This window comes from Eleutherodactylus coqui, chromosome 1 (genome assembly GCF_035609145.1).
Source record: "Eleutherodactylus coqui strain aEleCoq1 chromosome 1, aEleCoq1.hap1, whole genome shotgun sequence".
NCBI lineage: Eukaryota > Metazoa > Chordata > Amphibia > Anura > Eleutherodactylidae > Eleutherodactylus > Eleutherodactylus coqui.
Genome location: NC_089837.1, coordinates 223,978,760 through 224,006,572, shown reverse-complemented (window position 1 = coordinate 224,006,572; position 27,813 = coordinate 223,978,760). Strand labels below are relative to the sequence as shown.

Genomic DNA, 27,813 nt, shown 5'->3' with positions numbered 1-27,813 from the left:
TACTTTGGGTGTACAAGTGCATAAATCCACCCCTAGAATGAGAAATCATTCTGATATAGGGTGCATTCATATGTTGCAAATTTTGTGTGGACTTTCTGCAGCGGAAAATCCTCACCAAAATCCACGTCAAATTCCACATCAAAATCCACACCATTGGTGTGGCTACCATGTTGCTGTCTGTGCCCTTTCTGCCAGCCTATTCCCTGATCAAGCTTTATATTAAACATTTTTATTTTATTTTTGGTGATTTTTTGGTTTCAAAAGCTCTAACATCTTTTCTCTCTGGCCACTAAGTCTAAAAATAGTCTGACACTTCCTGTTCTGTACAGTAACCATATGGGCTATAAGTGCATTAGTCCGTAGACTACTCATTGACTGCTATGGAAGAATGTTCTAGGCATGATTTGTAACCTGTGCAGAAGTCATTGCGCAGGGAGAGGAAGGAGTTAAGCTGTGACCATCACCTATTCTGAATGGTAGATAGTTTTATCTATATATAGATATTAACTTTCATTACAATGTTTTCTCCTTAAAGAGGTTTATCTTACACAAGTTATTTTGTGTGCTCCATGATACTACTCACAATATGCTCTCAGCTGAATCTACAGCACGTTCTGTCCTTGGCGTTGTTGTGGCTCCAAAATTGCGAGCACTAAGGTCTTCTGGGCAGAGACCTTCACTTTTGTATGAAGTGATAATAGGGTCTCTCAGCAAACTGGCTATAGTGGGCTTGTGGGCTTTCTCTCCTTCCTTTGGGTTGTGTGTGAGCATAAACAACGGATCTGTCATCCGGAAACTCTCCATCTGGCATAGAAATATAGATTCTCAGTCACTGCTCCACGTCTGGTGTCTATAAGTGTCCTACCTCCCCTGAGGTAGGTTCAGTGCAGAAGGCTGATTCGTATTGGAGAACAAATAGATATTAAGCCTGAATAAAGCAGAATTTCTCACTATCACTTTATCCTCACAGATAGATAAGCCTCTGGCAGCCAAGGCCTATAGATTGCTGATCCGTTATGGCTGTTGTAATTATCGCCAGGAATTCCACCTGTCCTGATAGTAATAGAAAGTCAGTCTCCTGTAAAGGTTAGAAGGAGTGCTTGCATAACTTTGCTAAGAGGGAAATCCTATCTTGGAAAAGAGTTGACTTTAGGTGTCTGAAGGTGGCTATTATGAACAACTTTGTCGGAGGGTCCTAACTTTCCTAAGCTAGAAACTTACCTTAGCATTTTCTCAAATCCATCATGTAGAAAATGAAGCATCACTCCTAAATATGGTTCCTCTGCTAGTAGCCTTCTTTGCTCACACCATTTCTGAAGGTGGACACTATACAGATACAAGTACTTTTTGTTGCCATTCTTTGGTATCTGCCTCTGATAAACCCATGTTTCTTAGCAAGGGCCCGTGAATTCTCATACCATCAGGCTGAATACCTTCAGGTTCTCAAACAGCTGATTGCTCTGAAACATCAGGTCTGGTCTAAATGGAAGCATCCCATAGATTCCCTGACTCATCCTCCAGAGGACGAAAAACTATGCTTCCATAGGACAAATAGATATGACTGCTATTAAGTAGGCTTTGTCTTGCCTGACTTTAGACAGCACTCTTGAGATCACTGGCACTTCTTTGCTCATACCACTTCCTGAAGCTGAACACTTTGTGGAAATAAACATTTATTAGTTGTTGTTTCTCAAACAACAAATGAGGTAAAGACTATTGCATCTTACAAGTCCATGTTCCTTACTAGGCCCTGTCAATTTCCCTGTTGTCAGGCTAAATATGATCTGGTTCTTGGACAACTTGACTGTTCTGAAACATCAGGTCTGACCTTCATAGGTTCCCTGTCTCATCCACAGTATCAGGGAAAACCGCAGTGTCCTTCATCAGATTAATAACACAGCTTTTAGTGAGGCTTGGTTTTGCCTAACCTCTGCTAGAACTTTTGAGGCTATATTAACTTGCTTGCCCATCAATTTCCATGCTCTCAGGCCAAATACCATAAAGTTCTTGGACAGCTGGCTGATCTGAAACACCAGGTCTGATTTGAACAGAGCCTCCATAGGTTCCTTGACTCATCCACAGGAGCAGTAGAAACCACGCTTTCCTTAGCTGGATTGATAAAACAGCTAGTAGGAAGTTTGGTCTTGCATGACCTCTGTCAGGATCTTAAGAGTTCCACCATGGGAAGGAACATATAAGCCAACCATAAATTCCAGGAAATAGAGAAGGCATCTAGGGCATACAGCCTGTGAGGGTGATAGATTGAGCCTATTTCTGATCGCAGTGAGAGTCAAGGATGAGATATATCTTCTTTAAGCCCCAACTTTTTCAATTAAGCAAACACTTCTGGATTACTCACCCAGAATTGTCTGGTAACGGCTGACATGATCTGCCCACGTGTACCATTAGCCACATAGTGGCTAAAATATAACAGGGATGTTATGTGTTCACCGTTTACACAACTGGAAGAGAATCAATACTTACAAAATGAGAGGATTTGAACCTAGGATCTCTTGTACTCAAAGAGAAATGCACAGACATAGACCAATGAGCTGATCGTTTGATGCTCTAGCGCAGTGCTTCTCAACTCCAGTCCTCAGGGACCCTCAACAGGTCATGTTTTCTGGATTTCCTTAGTATTGCACAGGTGATGTAATTAGTATCAGTGCCTCAGACATTGCCACAGGTGTTCTTACCATAGGATATCCTGAAAACATGACCTGTTGGGGTCCCTGAGGACTGGAGTTGAGAAACACTGCTCTAGGGGAACACTCTGCAGCAGAACATCCAATGTCTCCTTACTTACATTTTTGAGAGGAACACCAAACCTGTAGGCTTTCCCTGAGTTCTGCTATGGACCAGGCAAAGTCCTAAACCCAAGATAATCTCTTGGGAACTGGCAGAAATTGAGAACCCAGGTTCCCACTTAAGGCAATTTCTGCAAAGTTGGTCATCACATCCGTCAAGAAGTGATTTTCATTTCAGCAGGATAAATGGCGACACTTAGATAATCTCTAAGAAGACTTGATCTATACAAAATGTCATTTTCTGATGGCACATGACTTTAAAGTGACAGTAACTGAAAAAAGTATTGTGCCTCTACCTGAGATGTAAACTATACTTTTTTCCACCATGTATATGACACCCTGGTGGAGTTTAGTATCAGCTCTTATTTGTGTGTATATTGTACATAAAATCTAACTTCTGTATAATATTCTGATCATTACTTGTTCTTTGTTTTCACAAATCTTTCAGCCCATTTTTACTCTATGTAGTACAGTTAAAATCTTACATTATTGCCTGGAAATTGTCAGCAATACATTCTACAGACAGCCAGGCTTAGATTAGTTAAAATTGTTTTTCTTGCGTGTTTTTTTCACGCGATATTGCTGCGGTTTTTTTTCACACGATTATCAATGGGACTTTCTAATGCTAAAAACGCATTGCATAAAAAGTGCAAAGCACCAACTTGTGATGCGTTTTTAACATTAGAAAGTCCCATTGACAATCGCATGAAAAAAAACGCAGCGATATCGCGTGAAAAAAACGCGCAGGAAAATTGCAAGTGTGCAGGAGCCCTTATGAAGATAGCAAAAAATAAAAAAAGGTATTTGTTAGCATATATATGAAAGAATATATTATAATTAAAATAAAAGAAATATATTTAGGCTTTGTTCACATCTGCAGTTGTGGATTCCGTTTTCCAGTTCTGTCATGGGAACAGGAACACTGAATGTCAGCTGGGAAGGTAACCTGTCCGACAGAACGAAACAGCAAACCAAATCCGTTCAAATTGTACTAGAAAACTGTATTACATTCTTTACACCACATTTATCATGTGTTTTAGAGATTCGTGCACACTTTTTACCCCATTTCCACAGCCGACAGAGGGGTGTGGCCTACATGTGACATCATACACCAAACTTTTGGCATAAAATTTTGTGTAAGCTTAGTCAATAGGTGGTATTAGGTTAGATTAGACAGTCTAAAGATATATCATATTTATCATTCAGCATGAGCCACTGTGATAATTCCGGCACATTTTAATGCTATCTTGTCTACATTTGCAGAATCTACTTTTTAGACAGTATTAGTAAATCCTTCATACAGTATTTTTGTGTTTCTAACACTCATTTGCTATGTACATATGCTTGTGGACTTAGTATTAGAGCTTAATTATTTAAGTACAAAATAGGAATAGCTTGAATAACCCTGTCCCCTTTTCACCCAAAGCCCTGTGGTTTGGTTGACTGCCATGTGAAACTGTGTAGCATATTAAATGGTTTGGCCAGTAAGCTAATCACAGTCTACTGTTCCATTTCAACACTCTTATGGAGTAGAGGTCGGACATAGCCACAGTCATTATGCTACTAGCATAATTCAAGTCCAAGTAAGGTCAAATTACATACTGCACTTATTATATATTGAGTGTAAGATATCTGACAACTCTGTAGGCTTGTCTTATGAAAACTAAGTGTAGACAAAATCAGTCAAAATCCAGATTTTACATACAGCATTTATCTTTCATTCACATCAAGGTGTGGTCTACAAGAATTCTCATATCAAATATCTATTCAAAGAGTGAAGAATGGCTCTATGTCGCGCATAGTACGTAAAACACAGTTCAACATTTTTAAATTTGACCTCCTGACTAGTCTCAACTACCGGAAGATGTATCTACAGTATCAAACATACATTGTTGAATCAGGACTAACCCTCACATTGCATTAGGTGTACATATGCAATCCTTATTCTAATATCCATGTCAGCTACATCCAGTCTGCTAAAATAGTAATTTTAACCCCATAACGACCACCTGCCATTTCTAACAGCTGACAACCGCCTGCAACAGCTGAAATTGGAGCTAGCGCTGAACACAGCTGATAACTCTTTAGATGCCACTGTCAAAGCTGACAGTGCATTTAAAGCAACCCTTTGGGCCTGGAGAAACAAAGATAGTCAAACTACTTCTCTGACTACCTGATGCATGCTATGTATAGCATGCAATGGTAGTCTAAAACACTACATGCTCCTCTGAAGGGCCAGCACTGCTCATGTGGACAGCACTGGTTAATTAAAGCAGGTGTAGCATCATAGACTAATGATATATAGGAGTGCATAGTATGCATCAGGAGTCAGAGAAGCTGGTGTGGCCATCATTGTTTCTCCAGGCCCAAGGTGTCGCTTTAAACAACCAAGCAGAGGGGCTGACACAATTATGGGATAGCAATAGGATCACATGGTATCTAGCAAAGACGCCAGGGCTACAATGTGTTCTAGTCTACTAAGCTCCGCCTGTGGCAGGGCCTAGTAGATTATCATTTAAAATATAATAAACTGTAATACTGCAGTATTGTAGTATATTGTAGAAGGAATTGAACTATTACACATCCAAATCTCCTCTGAAGACTTAAAGGGGTTGTCCCGCGAAAGCAAGTGGGGTTATACACTTCTGTATGGCCATATTAATGCACTTTGTAATGTACATCGTGCATTAATTATGAGCCATACAGAAGTTATTCACTTACCTGTTCCGTTGCTAGCGTCCTCGTCTCCATGGAGCCGTCTAATTTCAGCGTCTAATCGCCCGATTAGACGCGGTTGCGCAGTCCGGTCTTCTCCCTTCTGAATGGGGCCGCTCGTGCCGGAGAGCTGCTCCTCGTAGCTCCGCCCCGTCACGTTTGCCGATTCCAGCCAACAGGAGGCTGGAATCGGCAATGGAACGCACAGAGCCCACGGTGCACCATGGGAGAAGACCCGCGGTGCATCGTGGGTGAAGATCCCGGCGGCCATCTTCGCAAGGTAAGTAAGAAGTCACCGGAGCGCGGGGATTCGGGTAAGTACTATCCGGTTTTTTTTTTTAACCCCTGCATCGGGTTTGTCTCGCGCCGAACGGGGGGCTATTGAAAAAAAAAAAAACCCATTTCAGCGCGGGACAACCCCTTTAAAGACAGGTTATATAAATGATTAAAAAATATAAAGAATAACAAAAAAAATTAAAAGTTCAAACTCCCCCCATATTTCATATTTAAAAAAAATAAACATAATTGGTATCACTGCGTGTGTGAAATATATAATTATTTATCCTACATGGTGAATGTTGTAATACAAAAATATCAGAATTGCATTTTTGGAGCACCCCATCTCCTAAAAAATGAAGAAAAACTTATCAAAAAGTCATATGTACCCCAAAATGACACAAATAAAAACTACAAGTCGCGATGAAACAATCCCTCATACTACCCAATCAGCAAAAATAAAAAAAGGATGTGTCTCAGAATATGGTGACAGAAATCTATTTTCTTTCAGTTTTTTTTTTTAAGGGTCTATGTTTTTTAAAGAAATTATATGTTAAAAAGACTGCATAAGTTTGGTATCGCCACATTTCTACGGACCCACTAAAATTAACATCTCGTTCCTGCCGTAAAAACAAAACCCAAAAAACAATGGCACAGTTGTGATTTTGACACAGATTTTCAAATGACTCATTCTGTCACAAACCTGCCTCAAAATCTGCTTATTCAACTTGTGAATTTTGGAGTAGATTGTCATAGCAGAATATTCTGGTACGTGAGAGAGCACCCCATATAATATGTTCTACTTTTTGAAATTCAAAGTTTGATTATGTGCTTAGAAAACCTTAAATTCCTAAATCTATCCCAACTAGGTTTAAGCATACATAAAGAATTTCTCTATCAACCCTCTATTGTATTGTGCACAGCATTTGTATGGGACTGGCTCAAGATCCAAGCCTGCTATATACAAGGTGGGTATCCCCTGTCAAAGAAAGCTGACACTCGGTCAAAGTGGCCAGGGTCCAACTCTGATCATAGCCATTAACTCTTTAGTTACTATGATCTGTGGTATTTAAATAATTTGACTGGAGAAGGGGTCCCCTGAATGACCCCCAGCAATGGGATTATGAGAAACTGTTCAGTTGTCGTCACAGCCTGGGGCCTTTTGAAGGCTCCTATACCTGCCATGGATGTCTTCCTATTAAGCCCTGTCCCATGGCAGGGCTTAATAGGTTACCAGTAAAAGTAAATACTGCAAAACTGAATGATATTTGATTATTAACTTGCAATTTGGGGTGGATTATTTCTGTTATACCGTAGAATGCTGTTCTACTTGATGAAAGGCTGCTTTTCCTGATATCACTATATTAGCCTGAATCATGGGTGGTCGAAGGACATATTACAGTAATCACCTTTTCTTCTCGCATAATCTCCTCATTGAAGAATTGATTTTAAGAAACAATGATTACCAATAATAAAAGTACTGCAATGTGATTCCAATAAAAAGCTATTCATCTAAAGCATTGGCCTCCAACCAGTTATCATTATCACATATCGCCCACAACCTTCCACTGCGCTTAACCATATTCACTGGCTAAAATACAACAGCTGGATAAATAATATTGTAAATATACACTAACCTTCACAATGTCAGAGTTCACAGTGAAATATTTATATGCAGATCTCTCACAATTTCATGTTTCCTAGTTTCTCCATCTAAACTTTGTATGTCTTTCCTACATTTTTTAGATCAATGAGCATCCTGACCTGCACTGAAAAATCACCTCTTAGCTACCACATTATTCAGTATAGAGTCCTCCATGCTCTGTAATGAATATTATTAAGCATGTTGATTTTTTTTTTCAAACATATTTTTATTTCAAACTTATATAAGAGTTTTTCTTTGCAATTCTTTACAATTCAAACAATAACGAGCATCTTGGAAACAATACAATGATGATTCCTGTAAACTTTACATCTTCAGTTATGCCATACATTGTCACCATGAGAGAATAACATGTCAAGCATATCGTTGTCTTGCGTTGTTTCCTTATAATCGTTAACATGTCACCTTCAATTCTCCCATTATGGACATATAAATCTACTTACTTAAAATTAGATGAAAGGACAGAAAGTGATAAAGGGTGAAAGGGAAAAGTAAACTAATACAGGAAACAAAAATGCGCACATATAATATTTCTATCGTCCTCATCCCCCCCCATCCTATCCAGACCCTATCTTACCTCATGTCTTCAGCAGACCCTATAATACGTCATGTCCTTAGCTCCTATCCACCATGTTGTTTTGCCCTCTGTTGACTTTCAATCTTCTCAGAGAGTCCATATTGTCTTCTATCAGGTACCAGAGTGTATATTGAAAGGGAGTAACTATCTGACTAATTTCTTGATCTGAGTATTGTAAGGGAAGAAATATCTGCCATTTTCTGAAAAGGATTTTGCTGTTTTAACTTTGTATCTCCACTCATTCCATACTTAATAAGGTTGGGCTTAAATGAACGGGTCGGATTCCGCATGCAGGAGGCCCCCAACTGATTCCGGCTATGAGCCTGGCCAGTGACTCTGCGTACCTCAATTAACTGTACTGCGGATGACCACTGAGGCTCCGAGGCGGTCATCCGCAGTACGTTTTTTTTTGTTGATTTGTATTTACTGCGCCACCGCTTAGCAATGATGCAGGTTCCCACAGGCCATATGCAATGGAGACCGTCCACGCAGATTCCGCAGCAAAATAGAGCATGCTGCGGTTTTTCTTCAAATCGCAGAATATGCAATTGGTGTGAAGGAAAAATACATGCTTTCAATGCTTGCGTTTAACCGTGAATCATCCGTGTGGACGTTGAGCACGGAACCCGCAATTCAAATCTGGTCGTGTGAGACCGGCCTAAGTGATTGAGTTCGGCTATAAGCTCTGTTATTTCTGGAGCTGTCTGCAGAAGCCAATGTTTGAGCAGAAGTCTTTTCGCTACTAGAAGGACTATGTGAATGAATTGAGGTATTTGAATGAAGCAGATCCATCTGATCCCATTATTTCATCTTTGTGGAAAGAAGATTATAGTTTGTATCTTCCTGGGCATTACGATTTTCCATTGTTCCTTTATATAATGTATGAGCTAAGCATGCTGATTTTTTAAACAAAGTTTGAATATGTTGAGCTGTTCCTTATAAACAGATGACACAATTTTATAGTGAACATTCAGTAATGGCACTATCTATACTTGAGATTGGCTTAACCCCTTGAGTGGCGGGTTTCCTACCACCCTGTCAGACCCACCAGGGCAGGTTTTTTAAAATGGTCTAATCATTGAATTTCAACTAATTTTGCAGTTGCGTCTCAAGAGCCATAACTTTTTCATTTTTCCATTGACATGGCCATATAAGTGCTTGTTTTTGTGGGACAAGTTGTGATTTTTTAAACAGGGGGGAGGAAAAAAAGAAATGGGGAAAAAAGAAAAAAAGGGGCCATGTCACTAAGGGGTTAAAAGTATTAACTTCCTTCTCTGGGTCATTACGACGCATGGATACCACATGTGTGATTTTATTTTTGATTTTTTACAAAGTAAAGGGAGACAAGTGTTTTTAGAATTTTTTAAATAATTTTTTTACTTTTGTTTTTTTTTTACTTTTTTTTTTTTTGTCCCTTTAGGGGACTTCCACAGGGACCCACCAGGACCCCCTGATCACATTCCGGGGGTCCGATGGTGACAGCCCTTTACATGCTGCAGTGACAGCCCTTTACATGCTGCAGTCACATAGACTGCAGCATGTAAAGGGTTAACACAGCTGAGATCGGAGGTTTTCTCTGATCTCTGCTGTAAGAGCTGGTACCTAGCTGTCCTCTGACAGCCAAGCACCAGCTCACCCTGCCACAGAGACCATCTGCTTGCTTCTGACAAGCCGATGGTCTCTATGGCAACCTGTAAACAAAGCAGGAGACTTAGAAGCAGGAGATTGCCGGCAGATCGGCAATATCTTCTGCTGGTTTTTCAAAGCCCTTGATTTGTTCTCTGTGGGACAGTGCAGGCAGAGCACAATGTCACAGCTTGTGGCATTGTGCTCTGCAGCTCCCATAGTGATACATAGCCCGGAAATCTTCCGGGCTATATCACTATCGGCAGTGGAGCTCGTCCCGGAAAATTTCCGGGCGTGCCACTCAAGGGGTTAAGGCTGCCTGCACACGGTAGAGACGGATTCCGCATGCGGAATCCCGCAGTAGAACCCGGCTCTGGCAGCATACCTTCTCTGTCTACATCTTTTCTGTCACGCGTATGGACCTGGTGACTCGCCATCGCACGTGCGCAGTACACATTTTTTTCCGCGTCGTCACTAGGCAATGACACGAAATCCGCAACCTGTCTGCAATGTTCATTGCGGATGGGCCGCAGGTCAGACAGCTTCCATTGACTTCAGTGGAAGCCGTCTGTGTAGAGCCTGCATTAAAATGGAGGATATTGTGATTTTTCTTCCACGAGTGGAAATCGAAGTTGGTTTCCTCTTGTGTGTAGGAAGCAGTGGATCTCCCTAGGAAGTAACAGGCGGTATTTGCTGCGGATTCATGGTGCAGATGTCGACTGCAGATTCTGCAGCAAATATCCACCAGTGTGCAAGCTGAAAAAGTCAGATATGTGCTTCTTTATTTAAGGACAGAAAGGGGAAGATGTCCACCAGTCCACAACAACAGAGAATGAAACTTTTAGTGATAATTGATTTATTTTTCTATGTCAAGCCTTTCTACAGATTGTGTTAAGTACTCCAATTTCACATGATACAAATTCAATACATTCTCACAACATGCTATCGAAATTCTTGACAGGATGCAATCCAAATCACAGCCATTGGGTGGCTACAACAGACATATAGAATAAGCATCCCTTGACAAAGTAACATAAAATCATATTCTTTTCAAAGCAGGTCATCTCATGCCAGGAAATATTGAACCAAGAGAAATTGGTAAGGGGGGACACATCTGTAGACCACTGCACCGTATTGGCATGGATGAGCTGGACCTATATTGTTGCAGAGTTGGGTTACAATGCTTTGGCTATGACAGGAAGTGCTGCTTCTTGCAGTAAAGTACTTCAAGTAGCATATACTTTATTATATACACTTTAAATTCCCTTCTTCAACATTTATATCACTCATAGCATGTCCACAGTATATGCCATAAATGCCTGATAGGTGAAGTAGAAAACAAGTACAGCTCACCCATCCAGGAGTCATCTTATAATATATTAGCATGCCTGCATGGAGCAGAGCAGCTGCACAGTCTGCTTTTGGACCATCAAGACACAAGATATGTTCCAAGAGAAAGTAGTAAAGTCCAGAACCTCAGAATAAAACTGGTAATCCTTTAGTCCTTCATGTTAAAATGGAAATTAGCAGGAGGAAGCTTGTGCGTTTTGAGTCTGTCCAACTCTTACCGCGTATTAGCTATGAGTGAGATTCAAAGAGGTCTCACCTTTACCAATAGGTGACAGTCCCAAAGTTGAGACCCACTCCTTCAATATCGGGCATTTATGGAATGTCCTTTAGATATGCCTTAAAGGCTCAAGATAAGACTATCCTTTTAAGTAGACTAATCTAACAATCTAATTTGGCAAAAAAGCTTGTGGAACCTAACATAGACAATATAGCACCAAATTGCTACCTCTTTTCCTTTAAACAAGGCAAGTAGGCCTGAATTTCCATGTTAACATTTTGGCCAGGCAGTTTCTCATTAGTCATCACAAGAGACAATAATGTGTCTACAACTTGTAGACATGGATAGAGTAAAACATCTGAAACTCAATCCAACATAAAATAAAAATTAGAGCAGCTTAATTCCATGTAGTTTAAACCAGGACCAGCTTAATAAAGGAAATCCCTGATGCTTGTATGTTTTGGAACTGTGTGGTCCTTAATCATAGCATAAGTCTTCAAAGAGTCAAGCTTCTAACATATGTACAACTGTAATAAAGTTTAACTTGGGGTAACGTTTTGCAATAAATTATCTTAAGCTATTCAAACATTTTGAAAAACACTTGAAAAGATAATTAAACTGTGGCACAAAAAGTTATCATAGGCCTCCTGCAGACGGCCGGGTCGGATCCTGCTTGCGAAAATATTCGCAGCGGGATGTGCGCCGTGCCCCTGCAGTGACCACTGTGGCTCACCTGCTGCCGGCGTCTCCCCGCTCATGCGCAGAGCATAGCTGACACCAGAGGCGTAACTTGAAGCTCCTGGGCCCCAATGCAAACCTGTAACAGGGCCCCCAACTATAATGCTTTATTCATAGTACTGGGCTCCCTATATGGAGAAGAGAGGTCTTATGGGCCCTTTAAGGCCCCTGGGCAGGGGTGCAACCGCATCCCCTGCATCCTCTATAGTTACACCCCTGGCTGACGCGTCACCAGTGAATAGGACATGCCTGTTTGTTCACCGCGTGTGTTTTCACGCGGTGAAATCGCGTCTGTCTGCATGGGGTTGCATCATCTAATGCAATCCTATGGTAGCGAGCACGAGTGGAAATTCTGCAGGAAATCCTGTCGCGGTATTTCCGCCCATGTGCAGGAGGCCTTAATGCATTAAAAGTCAAGTTAAACATTGCTAAATCTGTATAGATACCTGTATGGTAATAAACCCACCCCAGACACCTCAGGTAATGAGCTACTTGATGTTGAAAACAATTCACATCACATAATCAGTACATCAAAGTACTGTATAATAACTTTGACCAGACATGAATGAAAGTAAAAAATAAATCAATAAATATAACGTAGATTGCTGCTATAAGTTAAAGGGAGTATGTCAGCTGGAAAGTCCTATCCATACTGTAGGCATGATGTTATAGAGCAGGAGGAGCAGAGCTGAGCAGATTGAGATATATATATATATATATATATATATATATATATATATATATGATTCAGTATAGGCCGGTCTCACACAAATAGATTTGCATTGCAGATTCCACGATCGCTGTCCGCACATATGATACACAGGCATTGAAATGCATTGGTAATTGTGTGTTCCACGAGTGGAAGACGCAAGCTCTATTTTATTGTGGATTCAGCGCATGTGAGTTCCACTGATCCCTATCCCTATCCAAGTGCATGTGCAACAAACTCATCCAGACTGCTGCCTGCAACCTCCACTTATTCTTTTGGGCTCTTCCTCCACAAGAATAAGTGTTTGTTGTTTTTTTTTAATGGCTTAGGGCTCCTTCCCACAGACGGATTTCTGCTGCGTAATACGCGGCGAAAATCCGCCGCGTTGCCCGCAGCTATTAGGTTCTATTGAACCTATTAGCTCAATGCTCACGGTGCGGAATTCCATCGCGGAATTCCACACCGTGAAATTACCCGTCCTCACCCGCGGCATGCTCTATTTGCCGCGGGTGTATGCGCGGACGGCTTCCATTGCAGTCAATGGAAGCCCGTCCGTCACGCTATCTTCCGCTGTAGCACAGCGGAAGATAGCGTGATACCGCTTCCCCGCCCACCGCCAGCCGCGTCATATGACTGGGGTCTCTGGGTGGGGCGCCGTGACGGGCTCCGTTGCGGAATTCTGCGGCGGAGCCCGTCACGGCTGGGTGCAGCCGGCCTTATACTACTTTCAAAATAAGTAGTATAAACCAGCCAAGCCTGGAGAGCCGTATTCCATTCTGAAGGCATAGTTCTAAGCTGTCACCATGATAGCATAAGAAAATGTCACCTGTGTGGTCACCTGATAGAAGAGTGTTTCCAGGGTGTTGGGCTACTTTCTGATATCATTCCCTGCTTGCGATCTTTCTTCCGCTTGAACGACACGATGTCTTTAAATGTACATCCGAGTGGAAAACTGTACACATATGCGACCATATGCAATGCGCTTCCACGATCAAACGCAGGTTTTCCACTGCGGATATCCACTTACAGAATCTGATCTGTCCAGGTGAATTTGGCCTAACTTGTATTTTATTCATTTAAGCCTTTGCACGTTCTGAGCTGAACAGTAAAATGGGTGGTCCTACCATTTAGTAACAGCGGCCCCTGTATGTGCAGTCCATACACAGATTTCAGGCAGTCACTAATGTCTTATTATATATATTTTGTTACAGTCGTGGGATGTGAATTGTTTTCAGCATTAAGTAGCTCATTTAGGCTCAGATGTGTAGGGTGGATTTATTGCCATACGAGCAACTACATATATGTTTGACTGCTATACATTGCTGTTAAGAGTAAGGACCACACAGGTCTGAAATATGTAAGCATTATGGATATCCTTTTTATACTAGCCCTGCTTTTAAAGTACATGAAATAAAGCAGCTGTCATTTTTATTTTATGTTGGCCTGAGTGCTGTTTTTTTACTCTATTCTACAGCTATCGGGCCCGCTGCCCACAAGGGAATCTCTGAGCAGCGCCAATACCCCAGTGCTGTGGACTAATTAATTGAACTGTGTGCTGTGGAATATTTGTTCTCTTGTGTTACTAAACTTGTAGACATGTCTGGGAACAAGACGGTAGGAGAATAAGATGGTAGCTTATGAGATGACATTCTGTAAGATCCAGCTAAAGTCATAATAAGGAGTTTATTTGCCGGCAATGTTTACTTCATTGCTGCATGCCAATAATTTCTTAGCTGTGAACGTCCTTGCAATGGTTGCTGTAAAGAGAACGCCAAGAAACTATTTTCTCGTGGCTTGTGGGAATTGGGATTCAAACCACAAATATCTTCCAGCGCAAAATTCAACAAGATTCCAGGCACATGAAAAAAGCACTTTTGACATCAATTTTATGGCCTAATTCAACTTTTATTTTATATACATATTTTTTTAGAAAGAGTATTTCAGTATATAAAAATATTTTAACTTTGTGTTTCCAGCCAAAACTAATAGGATTATTTTGTGAATGAAAACTGAGCAACATAATGACTGTATTCGTTTCACACTCATGAGAAATACAGCGGTGAAGCTGCATGACATTTAACATTGACATTAGAAACATGAAGACCTCTTACCTAACATGCACGCACATCTGGCATTCTGATCGGGGTTATCAAATGGGATTTCTCCACACCTCTGAAAAGACAAAAGAGTATTTCTGTTATAAAGATTTATTCCATCTCCCTTATTTGCATATTACCCAGAGGAGCGTGCGTGGCCATTTGAGTCTCCTCACTTAGTTTATAGTATATAGTTGCTTTCCCTAAGGAGAAAAGAGCGTTTCTGACCCCTGTCCCAGGTCTCTAACTAGCAAAGCCAGACTCCTACTGTACACTGATGAGGGGCAAAAACCCTGAAACAGCTGTCTGTACATGGAGTCTGGCTTTGCTTTTATTTCCTGGTCATTGTAATAAGGCTTGTATAAAAAGTCTGACTTTGGCTTGAAGGAATGCTGCCTATCAATAGGTGGCACTGTGGAGGATTTATTCCATCTCCCTTATTTGAAAGTTCTCCATGTACTGTATGATCTGCTAGTGAAGTAGTAACTATATTTTTCCCTTGTAGTTTATGGCTTTATAAAGCTATCTTGTAGAGCATTCCTTTAGAAAGTTGACCCAGCAGAAAAGTTCTATTTCTCAATTAAACTTGTACAGCAACTTTTAGTTGAGCAATTATTAGCACTATATTGTAAAGTATATGTATTACTTATGATAAAGGAAGCGTTGGCAGCCCAAGCTTTTGCAGTTCTAGGAAACTCTATTTAGGTAATCTTAGAGCCCTAACTCTAAGGGTCGGTTCACACACATCAGATTTGCTGCTGAATTTCACCTGCAGAATACAATTAACCCTTTCGAATCCAATTTGTATTCTGGTTTTCCAAGGGGGCTTACTCTTTTTCTGCTTTTATACAACGACGCTATATGCTGGCTAAAGCCAGTACTGCATGAGGTGACACGTTGAATAGGCTTTGACAGCAGAGAGGCTGGCAATATACAGTAAGAGAACCCCGACGGACGTCTTCCAACATCGGAGTTGTACAGCCTTAAATTCTAATGTCTTTAGACGTCAGACACTGGATTGGAAAGGGTTAATGGATGAATTCCGCAGTGTAAATCCACCATTGAATCAATTTAGCGGTGTAAATCGATGGGATTTTAATAACATATAGAGCATGCTGCGGATTTGAAAATCTGCAGCATGACTATCTTCTGCTGTGGAGTTTTTTGTGCTACAAATGAATGGAGCTTGCTAAAAATGTCGTCTCGCATCCCACAGCAGAAATTCTGCAGCAATTCCACTGTGTGTGAACTCACATTTAGTTTGCTTTGCTAAAACAGTTGGGTCTAGGTGATGTCTTCTTCTAGCGTTGCAAGGCAGCAGTACTAATGACTAAGCTACCATGCTTGAGAATAATAAGCACAGTACATACAACCTTCATAGTGATATGTGAACCTAGAATCACAGTGTTAGGGCGCCCACCCACTGGCGTTTTTTTTCACTGCGAAATTCGCAGGTTTTTTTTTCTGCAGGGGCTCTATGGGACTTGTAATGTAAAAATTGCGATCGCAGTAAAAAAACGCTAGTGGGTGGGCACCCTTAGGGCGCGGTCACACGAGCGTAGGCGTATTTACGTTCACACATGCGCAGTGTTTAATCGCCGGAAAGAACGTTTTTCGGCGATCATGACCAGAGCTAGAAAGCGTATTATCGTTTGTTCCTACTTTTCAAACGATCTTTTCGGCCATCGAATATACGTTGTCACGTATTTTGGTCGCGTATGTTCTGTTTTCTGCGGGTTGCCGTTTTTGCGCGCCTCAGATGGTCACGTTTATACGATTGGGCGCAAAAACGTGCCGTTTATGCGCTCGTGTGAACGAACCCTTACAACGTGTGGTGGCTCAGTTCTTAGCACTGCTGCTTTGCAGTGGTGGATTTGTAGGATTGAATCTGACCAAGGTTGATGGCTATATGGAATTTTTCAAAGTTGATGTTGGCCTTGTCGAGATTTGAACCCACTGAGCCATATTCATTGAAGAGACGCCACCACTACATAGAAAACAGACAAAACTGGATATGACAAACAGATTGTCTTTAAGCTCCATTCACTTGCCATTGACTACAATGAAATAAATAAAGGATTTATTTGTATTCTGTTTCTGAAACTGGAAACAAAAGAGCAGCAGTCTGTGCTTTTGAATTCATCCATTAATTGGAGATGGAAAAAGCAGAAATGGATTGAAACTGAAGACCATCCGCTTCAATGCATTTCTATGTGCTAGAAATGTTTTCTCTCCGTCTTGCTGTTCCCATGATGGATTAGCAAAATGTAAAGCAACTAAATAAAAGTGGCCTAACTTTAAGATGACTATTAACATTGTTTAAACATAAAAACCGCACCATTAGGCCGCCTGCAGACGGGCGGAAATTACGTGGCAGGATTTCCGCCGCTGGAAGCCTGCATAGGATTGCGTTAACAAATGCAATTCTATGCAGACGGTCGCCGTCTGGCCGCGCAAACCGCGGCATGTTCTATTTCTGTGCGGGGCTCGCAGAGAAACGTCACTCACCCGCCGCCGGCTCCGGTCTGCGCATGCGCCAGCTGCCTGTCAGCCGGCTCATGAAAGATCCGGAGCTGCGTGGCGCGGGTGAGTACGCGCTGCTCTCTGCAGGCGCTCGGGTCAGGTCCCGCGGCGAGAATTCTCGCTGTCGGATCCGACCCGGCCGTCTGCAGACAGCCATAAGCATAGTTTTAACACAGGTGTTATTAGGTTGCAACAGTTATTTACATATATCTGATGTGTAACAACATTTACATCAAACCACTATTAATAGTAGGAGAAGTAATAGCAAACCAGCTTGGATGGTCATCGTTACGTAGTTTCATCGTGTGTTAAACTGAAAAAAGATCAACTAGTTCAGCCTATTACTCCCCAATGTTGATCCAGAAGAAGGAAAAAAAAAACAGAAGCCAATTTTCCTCACTGTAGGAGAAAAAAAAATCCTTCCCGACTCCAATCTGACAACAGAATAATCCCTGGATCAACAACTCAACTGAAGTAATTGGTGACTATAACATGTAATATTGTTACACTCAAGAAAGGCCTCCAGGCACCTCTTTGTACTCTTCTAGTGAGTTTACCATCACCAATTCCTCAGCAGAGAGTTCCAAGTCTCACTGCTCTTACAGTAAAGAACCCCCTTCTAAGTTGGTGTAGAAACCTTTTTTGAGAAAACTCCCATGCAAGTGTAATCTATTTTCATATATTTTCAGTCTTTTTTTCTTGAGCAGAGTAAGGACTCATTAACATTGGTGCTTCTGCATTTGGGTTTCTTGCTCCATTATGGAGCAGGAAAATGGCACCAAGTAACCGAACAGAACTGTCATATGATGAAACTGAACAATGGTCAATGACTATAATAGGGTCCATGCAGTTTCAGGTCAAACTTCCAGCATTTTACAGGGTGAAATAGTCCATGTTTTAAGTAGAAAAAATTATTTTGGTAGCTGAAGACAAAAAAATGGGGTAGTAAAACCACCACATGGGTAAAATCCCTAAAATGTGTCTTGTCCTTTAGGACCAAAACACCCTGGTCTTTAAGGATTATTGTGTGTGTATAATATATATGTTACGTCTATGTGGCGCACTAAAGCACCGCACCTAAGCATGGACACTAATCAGAGGAAGTAGGGTACCCCTACCTAGAAGCAGAGAAGGCACGCTAATAAGGACAGTTCTACTGTCTTCATCTGGGACTTGGCTATCCTTGATTAGGAGCCTAAAGAGATGCACCAAACACAGGACACGACACTGTTCACACACAGAGAACATGACTGTTCATACACCGCATGTCTGGTCACCTGCACAGACATACAAAACACGTCGCTGTTCACACCAATACACCAGGTAATGCATACCCCACAGAACAGGAACCACACCCAGAACTCCCATGCATAAAGCTAGTAAACCACAGTTAGTCCAAGTGTTCTCACACCTAGGGGAAAGAGAGTCAGCCTGTAAGCTGACATAAAGGGAACAGTGTCAGGAATCACCCATCTGACCATAAGATAACATAACAAAATGGGCACCTATGAGGGGTGTTATAAACAAATGGGGGCCTATAAGGCCAATTAGTATCTAATGAGGGTCATGATTACCAAGTGAGGGGCATTTTTTACTGAATGTAGACATAGGGGGGTATTTTTACCAAATGAGGGATATAAAGGGGGCATTATTGTTGAGTGGGGAATATAGGGGCGGCTTTATTGCTGAGGGGTATTATAACGGAATGGGGACATAAGGAGAACATTATTACTAAGTGTGGCCATGAGCAACATTATTACTAAGTGGAGTGAATTGTTATTGAGTGGGGGCACTTTTACTGTTGGACTGCACTAAAAGTGTCACTAAGGCCTCATTCAAACGAGCGTTTTTGCAGTGCTAATTTAGCTGCAATAAAAAAATCGCGATTGTCTGAAGCATTGGATTCAAATATATTCATTCAGATGGACGATTTTCAGCTTCGTTAAAACATCGCGTGCGGGATAATAGGACATCAGCGGCCAAATACTTTGGCCGATTTTATACACGGCCAGAAAATATAGATCTTGCCCAATATTCTGGCCGATACACACCAGCGGCTCCCATTGACTCCTATAAGAAGCTGCTAAAACATGTCAGCTGGCTCTATTGAGCCATTAGAAGTAATTCCAAGGATCTATGCTGACCAAAACAATTCTGGGCAGCGGCGATGTGGCCGGCGTAAAAGCGCATCACCCATGTGAATGAGGCCTTATTGTGTGGGGCCTATAGAAAGCACAAAAAGAGGAATACTATTACTGTGTGGGGCACCATTGGTGGCATGATTACTATCTGGGGTACTGTGGTTGGAAACATTATGTAAAGGTTTGAAAAAATAGCCACGTAGCTATAAAAATATAGGAGTCAAAGATGTCTGTCAAATTCTGCAGAAACAAATTGTGACTAGGAGAAGTCGTCATGTCTGTCTGGGCCAGATGGAGAAGAAAATGGAAAGTTAATGACTGCAGCCAGAGAAGATATCATCTGTGATCACTGGATATAACAGTACTGTAATCACTTATATGGTCTGCAGATTGCCTGTGATGGGAGAATAAACTTGCTGTTGGATTTGCACCATTGATGCTGCTGAGACCTTTATTTTTTTGCCATTGGATTTGTCTTGAGAGCAGGGATCCTGTCTCCTGCATGTTTCAGCTACTGCATCGTATAGCCCCACCTATAATAAAGTTTACTAAGTAGTGCTGCTCATGTGCACTTTTTATATTGGATATATACTGCTACATGGTCACTGTATAGGATACTAATTATCTGTAGTGTCTTTTTTTTCAGTAACACTATGGTGGCATTATGTGGTCATGATCTTTGGTTATAATTTGGCCTACATATAGTGCTATTGGTAACACTGATTTTTCTAGTGGTTTATTTGCCAGTATGGTGTTATATAGTCACTATGTGGTGGTAATATGTGATTATAGGGTTGTGGCATTATTTGTTGTTATTGGCAATGTTGGCCTTGGTATAGTGGGTTTTGAACAGTGACGATATTGACATAATTATATGTGTCATAATGATTGCAGTGATATCGCGTGTGTGGTTAATTCAAACTAAGAAAAAATACAAGGCATAAAATGCTACATGAGTGTGACAAACCGAGGAAAAAAGCTAAATTGCTACTTCTCAAGAGAATGGTTTTCTTTCATTTTTAATTGTCTTTTATATAATAGCTTTGAAGCATTGAATATTTGTCTGTATTTAATTGTTATCATTATCCCTTATTTAGGACAAAGCATAGAAATTTACACAGTAATGTAGAATTCATGTTGTATAGTAAATGCTGCTGAAAAAATAAACTTTCTGGGCAGCTTCACACAGACGTATTTGTGCGCTCAACGCACAGAGAATAGAACTCACTGATTTTAATGGGTTAGTTAGAGATATTTGCGCATCAAGGGTCCCCATAGAAGTTTATGAAAGATGTGCTAATGTGCAATGCACTACGTAATTCCGTGAAACAAACAGCTAAGTTTCAGGAATTAGCTCCGCCCCTGTCCCACCTCTTCTCATTGAAAATAGTGCAGGGGGGTGGAGAGGAGGCAGAGAGGGGGCGGGAGCTTAGAGCACTGCTCCCAGCTCTTCCAGCCTCCTCCCCCTGCAAAGAGAGACGACGTATATCGGCCGGCATGAATACCCGGCCGATACATGGTCGTCTGAATAAGCCCTTAAACAGACGACTGTGTTTGAAAATAACGCCCACAAATTGTAACAGACTGAAGCCATTGATTTCAATGGTATTATTCTCACAAGCGTGTTTCACATACAATATCCCTATGTGAGAAAAGATAGGCCTTGCCCTATTTTTCTTGCATGCATTGTTTATACGTTCAAATCTCAAATCTCTTAAAAGGCCAGAATTCCTATAGGGTTGTCCAGTTATGTATTATTGATGACCTATCCTCAGAATAGGCCATTAATAGTAGGTCAGCAGGTGTCCACCACCCGGGATCCCTGACGATCAGCTGGGCTGGTGCATGACTAACTGGAGCCAAATTCTGCCAGAAGCAGACAGGTCCAATCCCACTTTAGTGGCCAGACTTGGTAGTACATACAAAGTTCCCATTTACTTCAAAGATGACCTGCCTGCTTTTGGCAGACATCAGCTCCATGCAAAAGTGCATCAGCCCCAATGCACAACTGATCACCAGGGGTCCCGGGCAATGGACAACTGCCAAAGATAGGCCATCAATAGTTTAGAACTTGACAACCTCTTTAAATTTGCGTAAAAAGCTTGCTACACTCAAACCCTGTCCCTTTTCTAGTCACTTTTGAAAAGTGAACTAAGAGGGTAATATCCGGGTTTTTTTTGCGCAATCAATAGTAAATTTGTCAAAATTGATTTGCCCGAATTATGGCACAGCTTGGTAAAAAAATTTGTCCAACTGTATCCACTGCACAAAACATGCTCTCAAGCCCGCTTTCACACGGGCGACAAAATCGCACAATTTTCTTGCAATGCGATAGTGCTACAAATGGTATGTATGTGAAGCCCATGTTTTCCTATGGGTTCCTTTACATTAGTGATGTTTTGTAGGCTGCTACATTGCAATAAAAAAAAATTGCGGCATGCTTTATACAGCCGCGATTTGCGATGTTTTGTAGCCCATGTTTCCCTATAGAGCTTTCCTTTATGTTACATCACATCGCACGAAATCACGTTTTTCGTGCGGTGTGATGCAACTTTTACAGTAGGAAGTACTACTGTTTATCCCTAAAATAAGCCCTAACTGCATAAAAAAAACCCCAAAACAATACAAAACCTAACAGGCGCTGTCCGCTTCTCCGGCAGTTCTGCGGCACTTGTATGTAGTCTTCAGCCAGCGTTTCCTGGTCAGGGAGTTCAAAAATCCCGCCTACAGGAAGCGCTGGCTCTGATTGTTCCTTGAGCGCCGTGGCGCAGCCAGTCACACGTTGAATGGCTGTGATTGGTTCATTGAGCGCTGCAGTGATTGACTGAACTGTGGTGCTCAAGAACCAATCAAAGCCAGTGTTTTCTGAAAGCAGGATATTTGAACCCCCTGACCAGGAAGTGCTGGCTGAAGACTACAAAAAAGTGTCATGGAACTTCAGGAGGAGAAGTGCAGCAGAGCAGACAGCGCCTGTTTGGTAATGTATTGTCTTTTTTTTATAAGTATAGCTATGGCTTATTTTCGGGGTAGGGCTTATATTTCAAGCCCCCCTGAAAATCCCGGCAAAAGAGTGCTACATTGTCACGCGACTTTGAAATGCCAAAATTGCGATACCGTTGTGAAAAACACAATTATATCGCACAGAACACAGCTGTGCATCACTGCAATATTCTTGCGGTGATATCACTGTCGCCCATGTGAAAGAAGCGTAAGGCATCAAGCAATCTAAAAAACTGTCATTGAATTAGACAACGTTTGTAATTGTGTAATAGTGTTAATATTAACTTGCCATATAAGGATCACACAATGTTGTATCTGTAGATTACTATGCCATTTTTATCCATAGTAATTTATAAGTGACTCATATTTCCAAGTCTCTAAAAAGCCTTTGTAACTTAATTTTAGTGGTGAGACCTGAAGTACACAGACTGTTTATGAGGCCATTAGTTTTACATTATGACCCCAATTGTAACTGATAAGAAAAACTCAATAGAACTGGCATTCATGGCTGTACTATCTTGCTGGTGATCATCATAAATATGCCACCACCATAGATTATATATGATAATGTACAATGGTATAAAGCTATTCTGCTTTTTATTTCAGCACAAAGCAGAAATCTGTTATCACAACCCTTCAACACATCCTTGAACAAGTAATCTGCTGGATTTTCTCCAGCCTGTGGTCAAATCGATATTTATACTGAATAAAAGACTATTTATGTAAGAGTTTCAGTATTTCAAATCAGTGATGCTTCTGAATCCATAACTATTAATTATATGCAATTTCATACTAAAGCAGTTTCAAAGGGAGATTTAATCCATGTCCCCATGAAGAAACCACACATAAAACTGAAATAATTTCAAGAACTGGATGCAATACAACACGGCGTCTTTGGGTATATATTTCATGGCCACAAAATAGCAAATAAGATCTAATTTACCCCTGCCACAAACACTTTTATCCATTAAACCAAAACAGTCTTGCAAAAACTTTGCTTGAAATGTGTATATATTATATCTCCAATACAAACTATGACCGCTGGTGCAACAATAACACACTGACTCATAGGAAATGTGTTTAGATAAAAAAGAATCTTTTGTAGCTCCAGTTTTAGCTGGATGTTCCAGCTGCTAACATCTTCATAATCTTTCCATGGGAGAAGGGCAGACTTTAGTTCTCTGACCCTCTCCACCAGAATTTCCACAGGAATGAGAGGTTTTGGCAGTTTCTATAAGACCTACGGTATCTTTGACTTTTGATTCACTCAACTCTTCTTTACTGCCATAGGTGAAAAATGTATGATCGCTTGGGGATGGGACCCCCACTGATTACTAGAATGAAGGTCCCAAGTCCAGCATTTATTCTCAGTGCACAATAGCTGAGTTCAACGCTCGTCTGTTTCCATCAGAGACCCATAGACTTTGAATGGAATGGCATTGCATTTAAACTCCTCCTCACTGTGCAGTGTGGAGAAATCGGGGTCCCAGTAATGGCATTCTCAGCAATCATACATTTATGTCCTATCCTGGTGGAGACATTTGCACATGCTGGTGGAGAGGAATGACAGACTGTAATTTGTGAGAAAACCCGTTAACTTTATATGGGCGTATTTGTGTACGCAAAATTTATTTGCACTGTTCACAGCGAATAGAACTGTCACGTCCGTACAGCTCACAAGCACCACGCTCAGCGCGGATGCAGGGTGATGTTCACAATTACTTTAGTAGATAGATTTATGCACCGAAGAACAGTGCGCACCACAACTGAAATACATAGCCCAGATGTAAAGCCTGTGGGACACAATAGTACTACACTCAGCAAGGCAACAGGGAACATACACACAGTTGGAAATAGCCGCACACCATGCCATGCTGAATGGTAGCACCACTCCAGGGAGAAGAAAGCCTGGCCCTAACCTATGAGGGGGGGGGGGTAAAGGGTCCCTGCCTAGAAGCGGAGTAATCATTTCGATAGAGATGGCCCCACTGTCTTCATCCTGGGCCCTGACTGTCCCTGTAGGGGCCCCTGGAGAAATGCACTGAACAGCAAAGGAAAACAGAAATGAAAAGCAGAAATACAACTGAAAAGGCACCCGCAGCAACTTATCTGCATGTAGCAATACACCCAGCACAGAAGTGCTCCAAACTCCGAGAACTCCACTATGGAACGGAATAAGCAGCACTGAGCACAAGGGTGGGTGAGAATATTAAGCCACTCTGCACCTAAAAACTGGCAGAGTAAATAGAAAACCACACCTCCACCCTACTCCCAGGCACGACTAATCCAGCATGCATCCATGCAGCAAAGAAAGACAACACCAGCAGTCTCTGCACATGGTGCATTAACTCTTTTCCAGCCTAACAAGGTGACAGGTCTTGGCCTGTGTCGAGGCCACCATGCCACAACGCTGTCGTGACCGATAAGCCGCGACAAGGACACATTGATTTCAAAGAGTTCATTCACATTCACATATTTTTCTTGTCCATTTCGGTCTTGCAACAAAAAAAGCAGCAGGCTCTATTCTTCTGCGCATTTCTGCACCCAAAGTCCCCATAGCAGTTAATAGGAATGCACAAATGTATGCGCAATATGCTAGGAGATGCGTGAAACACTGCGTAATTGCAAAGAAAAAACAACATATCTGGAACTCATTAGACTAATTAGCTATTTCAATTGGTGTATTTTTGCTGCGTGCATATGAACATACCTATAAAGACAAGCAGAGTTGCAGACAGCACAACCTTAACCCAATAAGGGATGAACTGGTTAATTAGGGTTAAACGAATTACCATTGACCACAAACTTGATACTCGTTTGTCACAGATGTGCACTAAATTCCTATCACGTGGATATCCTCACTATGTAATCACTATGGCCACACAAAAACTGATTAATGTTCAACGTGTCGATTTGTTGTCCCCTAGATCCAGGGTGGAGGGTCCAAAACGGATCCCTTTTGTATCGGTATACAATCCTGTAAGTACACGATTATCTGCTATTCTCAGAAAACATTGGTCATTGCTACGCATGGCCGACAATAACATTGAGGAGTTTGTTAATCCCCCTATGATGTCGTACAGAAGGGGTAAGAACTTGCGAGACATCTTGGTACACTCATTGTATGAAAAGAAATCAGGTTTACAGCAAACATTATTAGCACCCCGCTGCTCGGGAAATTTCCCGTGCCTAGGGTGCTCTTGCTGCAATAATATGCTTAAGGGTGATAAATTTCACCATTCCTCAACGGGTGCCGCTTTCTCGATTAAAGGTTTCTTCACGTGTTCTTCTTACGTAATTTACCTTTTGTGTTGTCCATGTGGACTGCAGTACGTGGGAGAAACAACGCTTGAAGTTCGTACTAGAATTAATGGACACAAGAGTTCTATTCGTACCAAGAACCTGTCATTACCTGTTCCGCGCCATTTTGTGGAGAGTGGTCACACGGTCGGTCAACTACGATTTAGGGTGATCGACTGTGTGCCCCCTCTCTCACGTGATGGCGATCGTGAAAAAATTCTCCTTAAAAAAGAACTACGCTGGATCTATACTTTAGACACTTTGACACCACGTGGCCTTAAAGGGGTTGTCCCGCGGCAGCAAGTGGGTCTATACACTTCTGTATGGCCATATTAATGCACTTTGTAATATACATTGTGCATTAATTATGAGCCATACAGAAGTTATAAGAAGTTTTTCACTTACCTGCTCCGTTGCTGGCGTCCTCGTTTCCATGGAGCCCGCCTAATTTTCGGCTTCTAATGGCCAAATTAGCCGCGCTTGCGCAGTCCGGGTCTTCTTCTTTTTTCAATGGGGCCGCTCGTGCAGGATGCCGGCTCCGTGTAGCTCCGCCCCGTCACGTGCCGATTCCAGCCAATCAGGAGGCTGGAATCGGCAATGGACCGCACAGAAGCCCTGCGATCCACCGAGGGTGAAGATCCCGGCGGCCATCTTCAGCCGGTAAGTAAGAAGTCACCGGAGCGCGGGGATTCAGGTAAGCGCTGTGCGGATTTTTCTTTAGGTCCCTGCATCGGGGTTGTCTCGCATTTCTTGTATTTGGTATTTATTTTGATTTGTTTGTCATATTGTTGCTTATTTATACTTTTTTTCTTCTGTTATAGTGGTGAAATATGTATTCGTTTGAGATATTGGATATTGGAATCTACGGAAGTGAACTTGGAGCTACACATGGGGACTTACATCTTTTATTTGCAAACATATTCTGTACATATTCATATACAGCGGTCTCTGCTGCGTTTTTGTAGCGATTTGTATGTTATGCATCCTTTTCCTTGGTGCCACTAATCCCAGCTGTTATATTTGTTATGTTTATATACATTGCTATATTTGGATGTTTGCTCTGTGTGTTTTGCTCTTGTTCCTCCCGTACTGTTTGTATTATTTTTTGTATTTGACTAATTAATGCATGGACTCTTGTTGACACTTTCGGCTTTTTTTCGACCTTTTTTCACATTGAATACGTAGTATTTATGCGTCCCGCTTGGGAGCGCACATTCTGACACGCAGGCCCTTTTTCGCAAGTTTGCGATTAATTTATGCGCCCTATATGGAAGCGCTTATTGTGATGCGCACATGTGGCACATTCGATGACGTGTGTTCACGTGACAGTGTAGACACGCTGTATGAGGCCCCTATGCATGGTACGTCGTGACATCATGACGTTCTATCACATGACTTTCTCCATGACGACGCCTGATGCCAGAAGTGCCCACAAGTATCCATGCATTGATTCTAAACCCTCCACATGAGGTACTAATTTGCAATTAACAACTGATTGGCTGTTTGACTGCATATATACCCTGTTGTACCATTGCTTTCATTGCATTTGAAAAAGACTTTGTGTCGAAACGTCATGTATCTGTGACTTGGGGAGGAATAAAGCTCTGCATCATTTATCTGCACCTGGTTCGCTGCCATACTTTTCTCTACATATGAACATACCTTGCGCATGCAAGAAAAGTATAATTCATTCTACGAAAACGGGAAAATATGCTTACAGTCTTGTAAATGGTGCCTAAAACACTACTGTACAATCTCCATGCTGATTGATACCCAGCGCCTGTGATTTGTCCAATCCTGGGTTACTCTAATATTGCACTGATAGTAATTGATGCAAATAGGAACTTTGCCTGTAATAGCAAGCCTGGCCACTACAGTAAGAACAGAGCTGTCTGCTTCCTGCAAAAATCAGCTCAGTGCATGAACACACATGTACTGAGTGAACAACTGATCAGCAGGGGGTCCTAAACAACTGTCCACCGCTGATCTATAGATGGCCTATCCAAAGAATAGGCTATCAATAGTTTACAACTGGAGTGAAGTGAATAATCTTTAAACGTTTAGTGCCCTGCATT

The 27,813-nt window shown here is 41.6% G+C and overlaps 1 protein-coding gene across 1 annotated transcript in view; it reads right to left on the bottom strand.

Annotated features, from left to right (window-relative positions):
- PDE7B (phosphodiesterase 7B) overlaps positions 1–27,813 on the bottom strand; it is a 266,770-nt gene that overhangs the window by 164,378 nt on the left and 74,579 nt on the right. Inside the window, exon 2 of the mRNA XM_066605837.1 lies at positions 14,790–14,850. Within this exon, the coding sequence (XP_066461934.1) occupies positions 14,790–14,850 (61 nt within the window). The remainder of the gene's footprint in view (positions 1–14,789; positions 14,851–27,813) is intronic.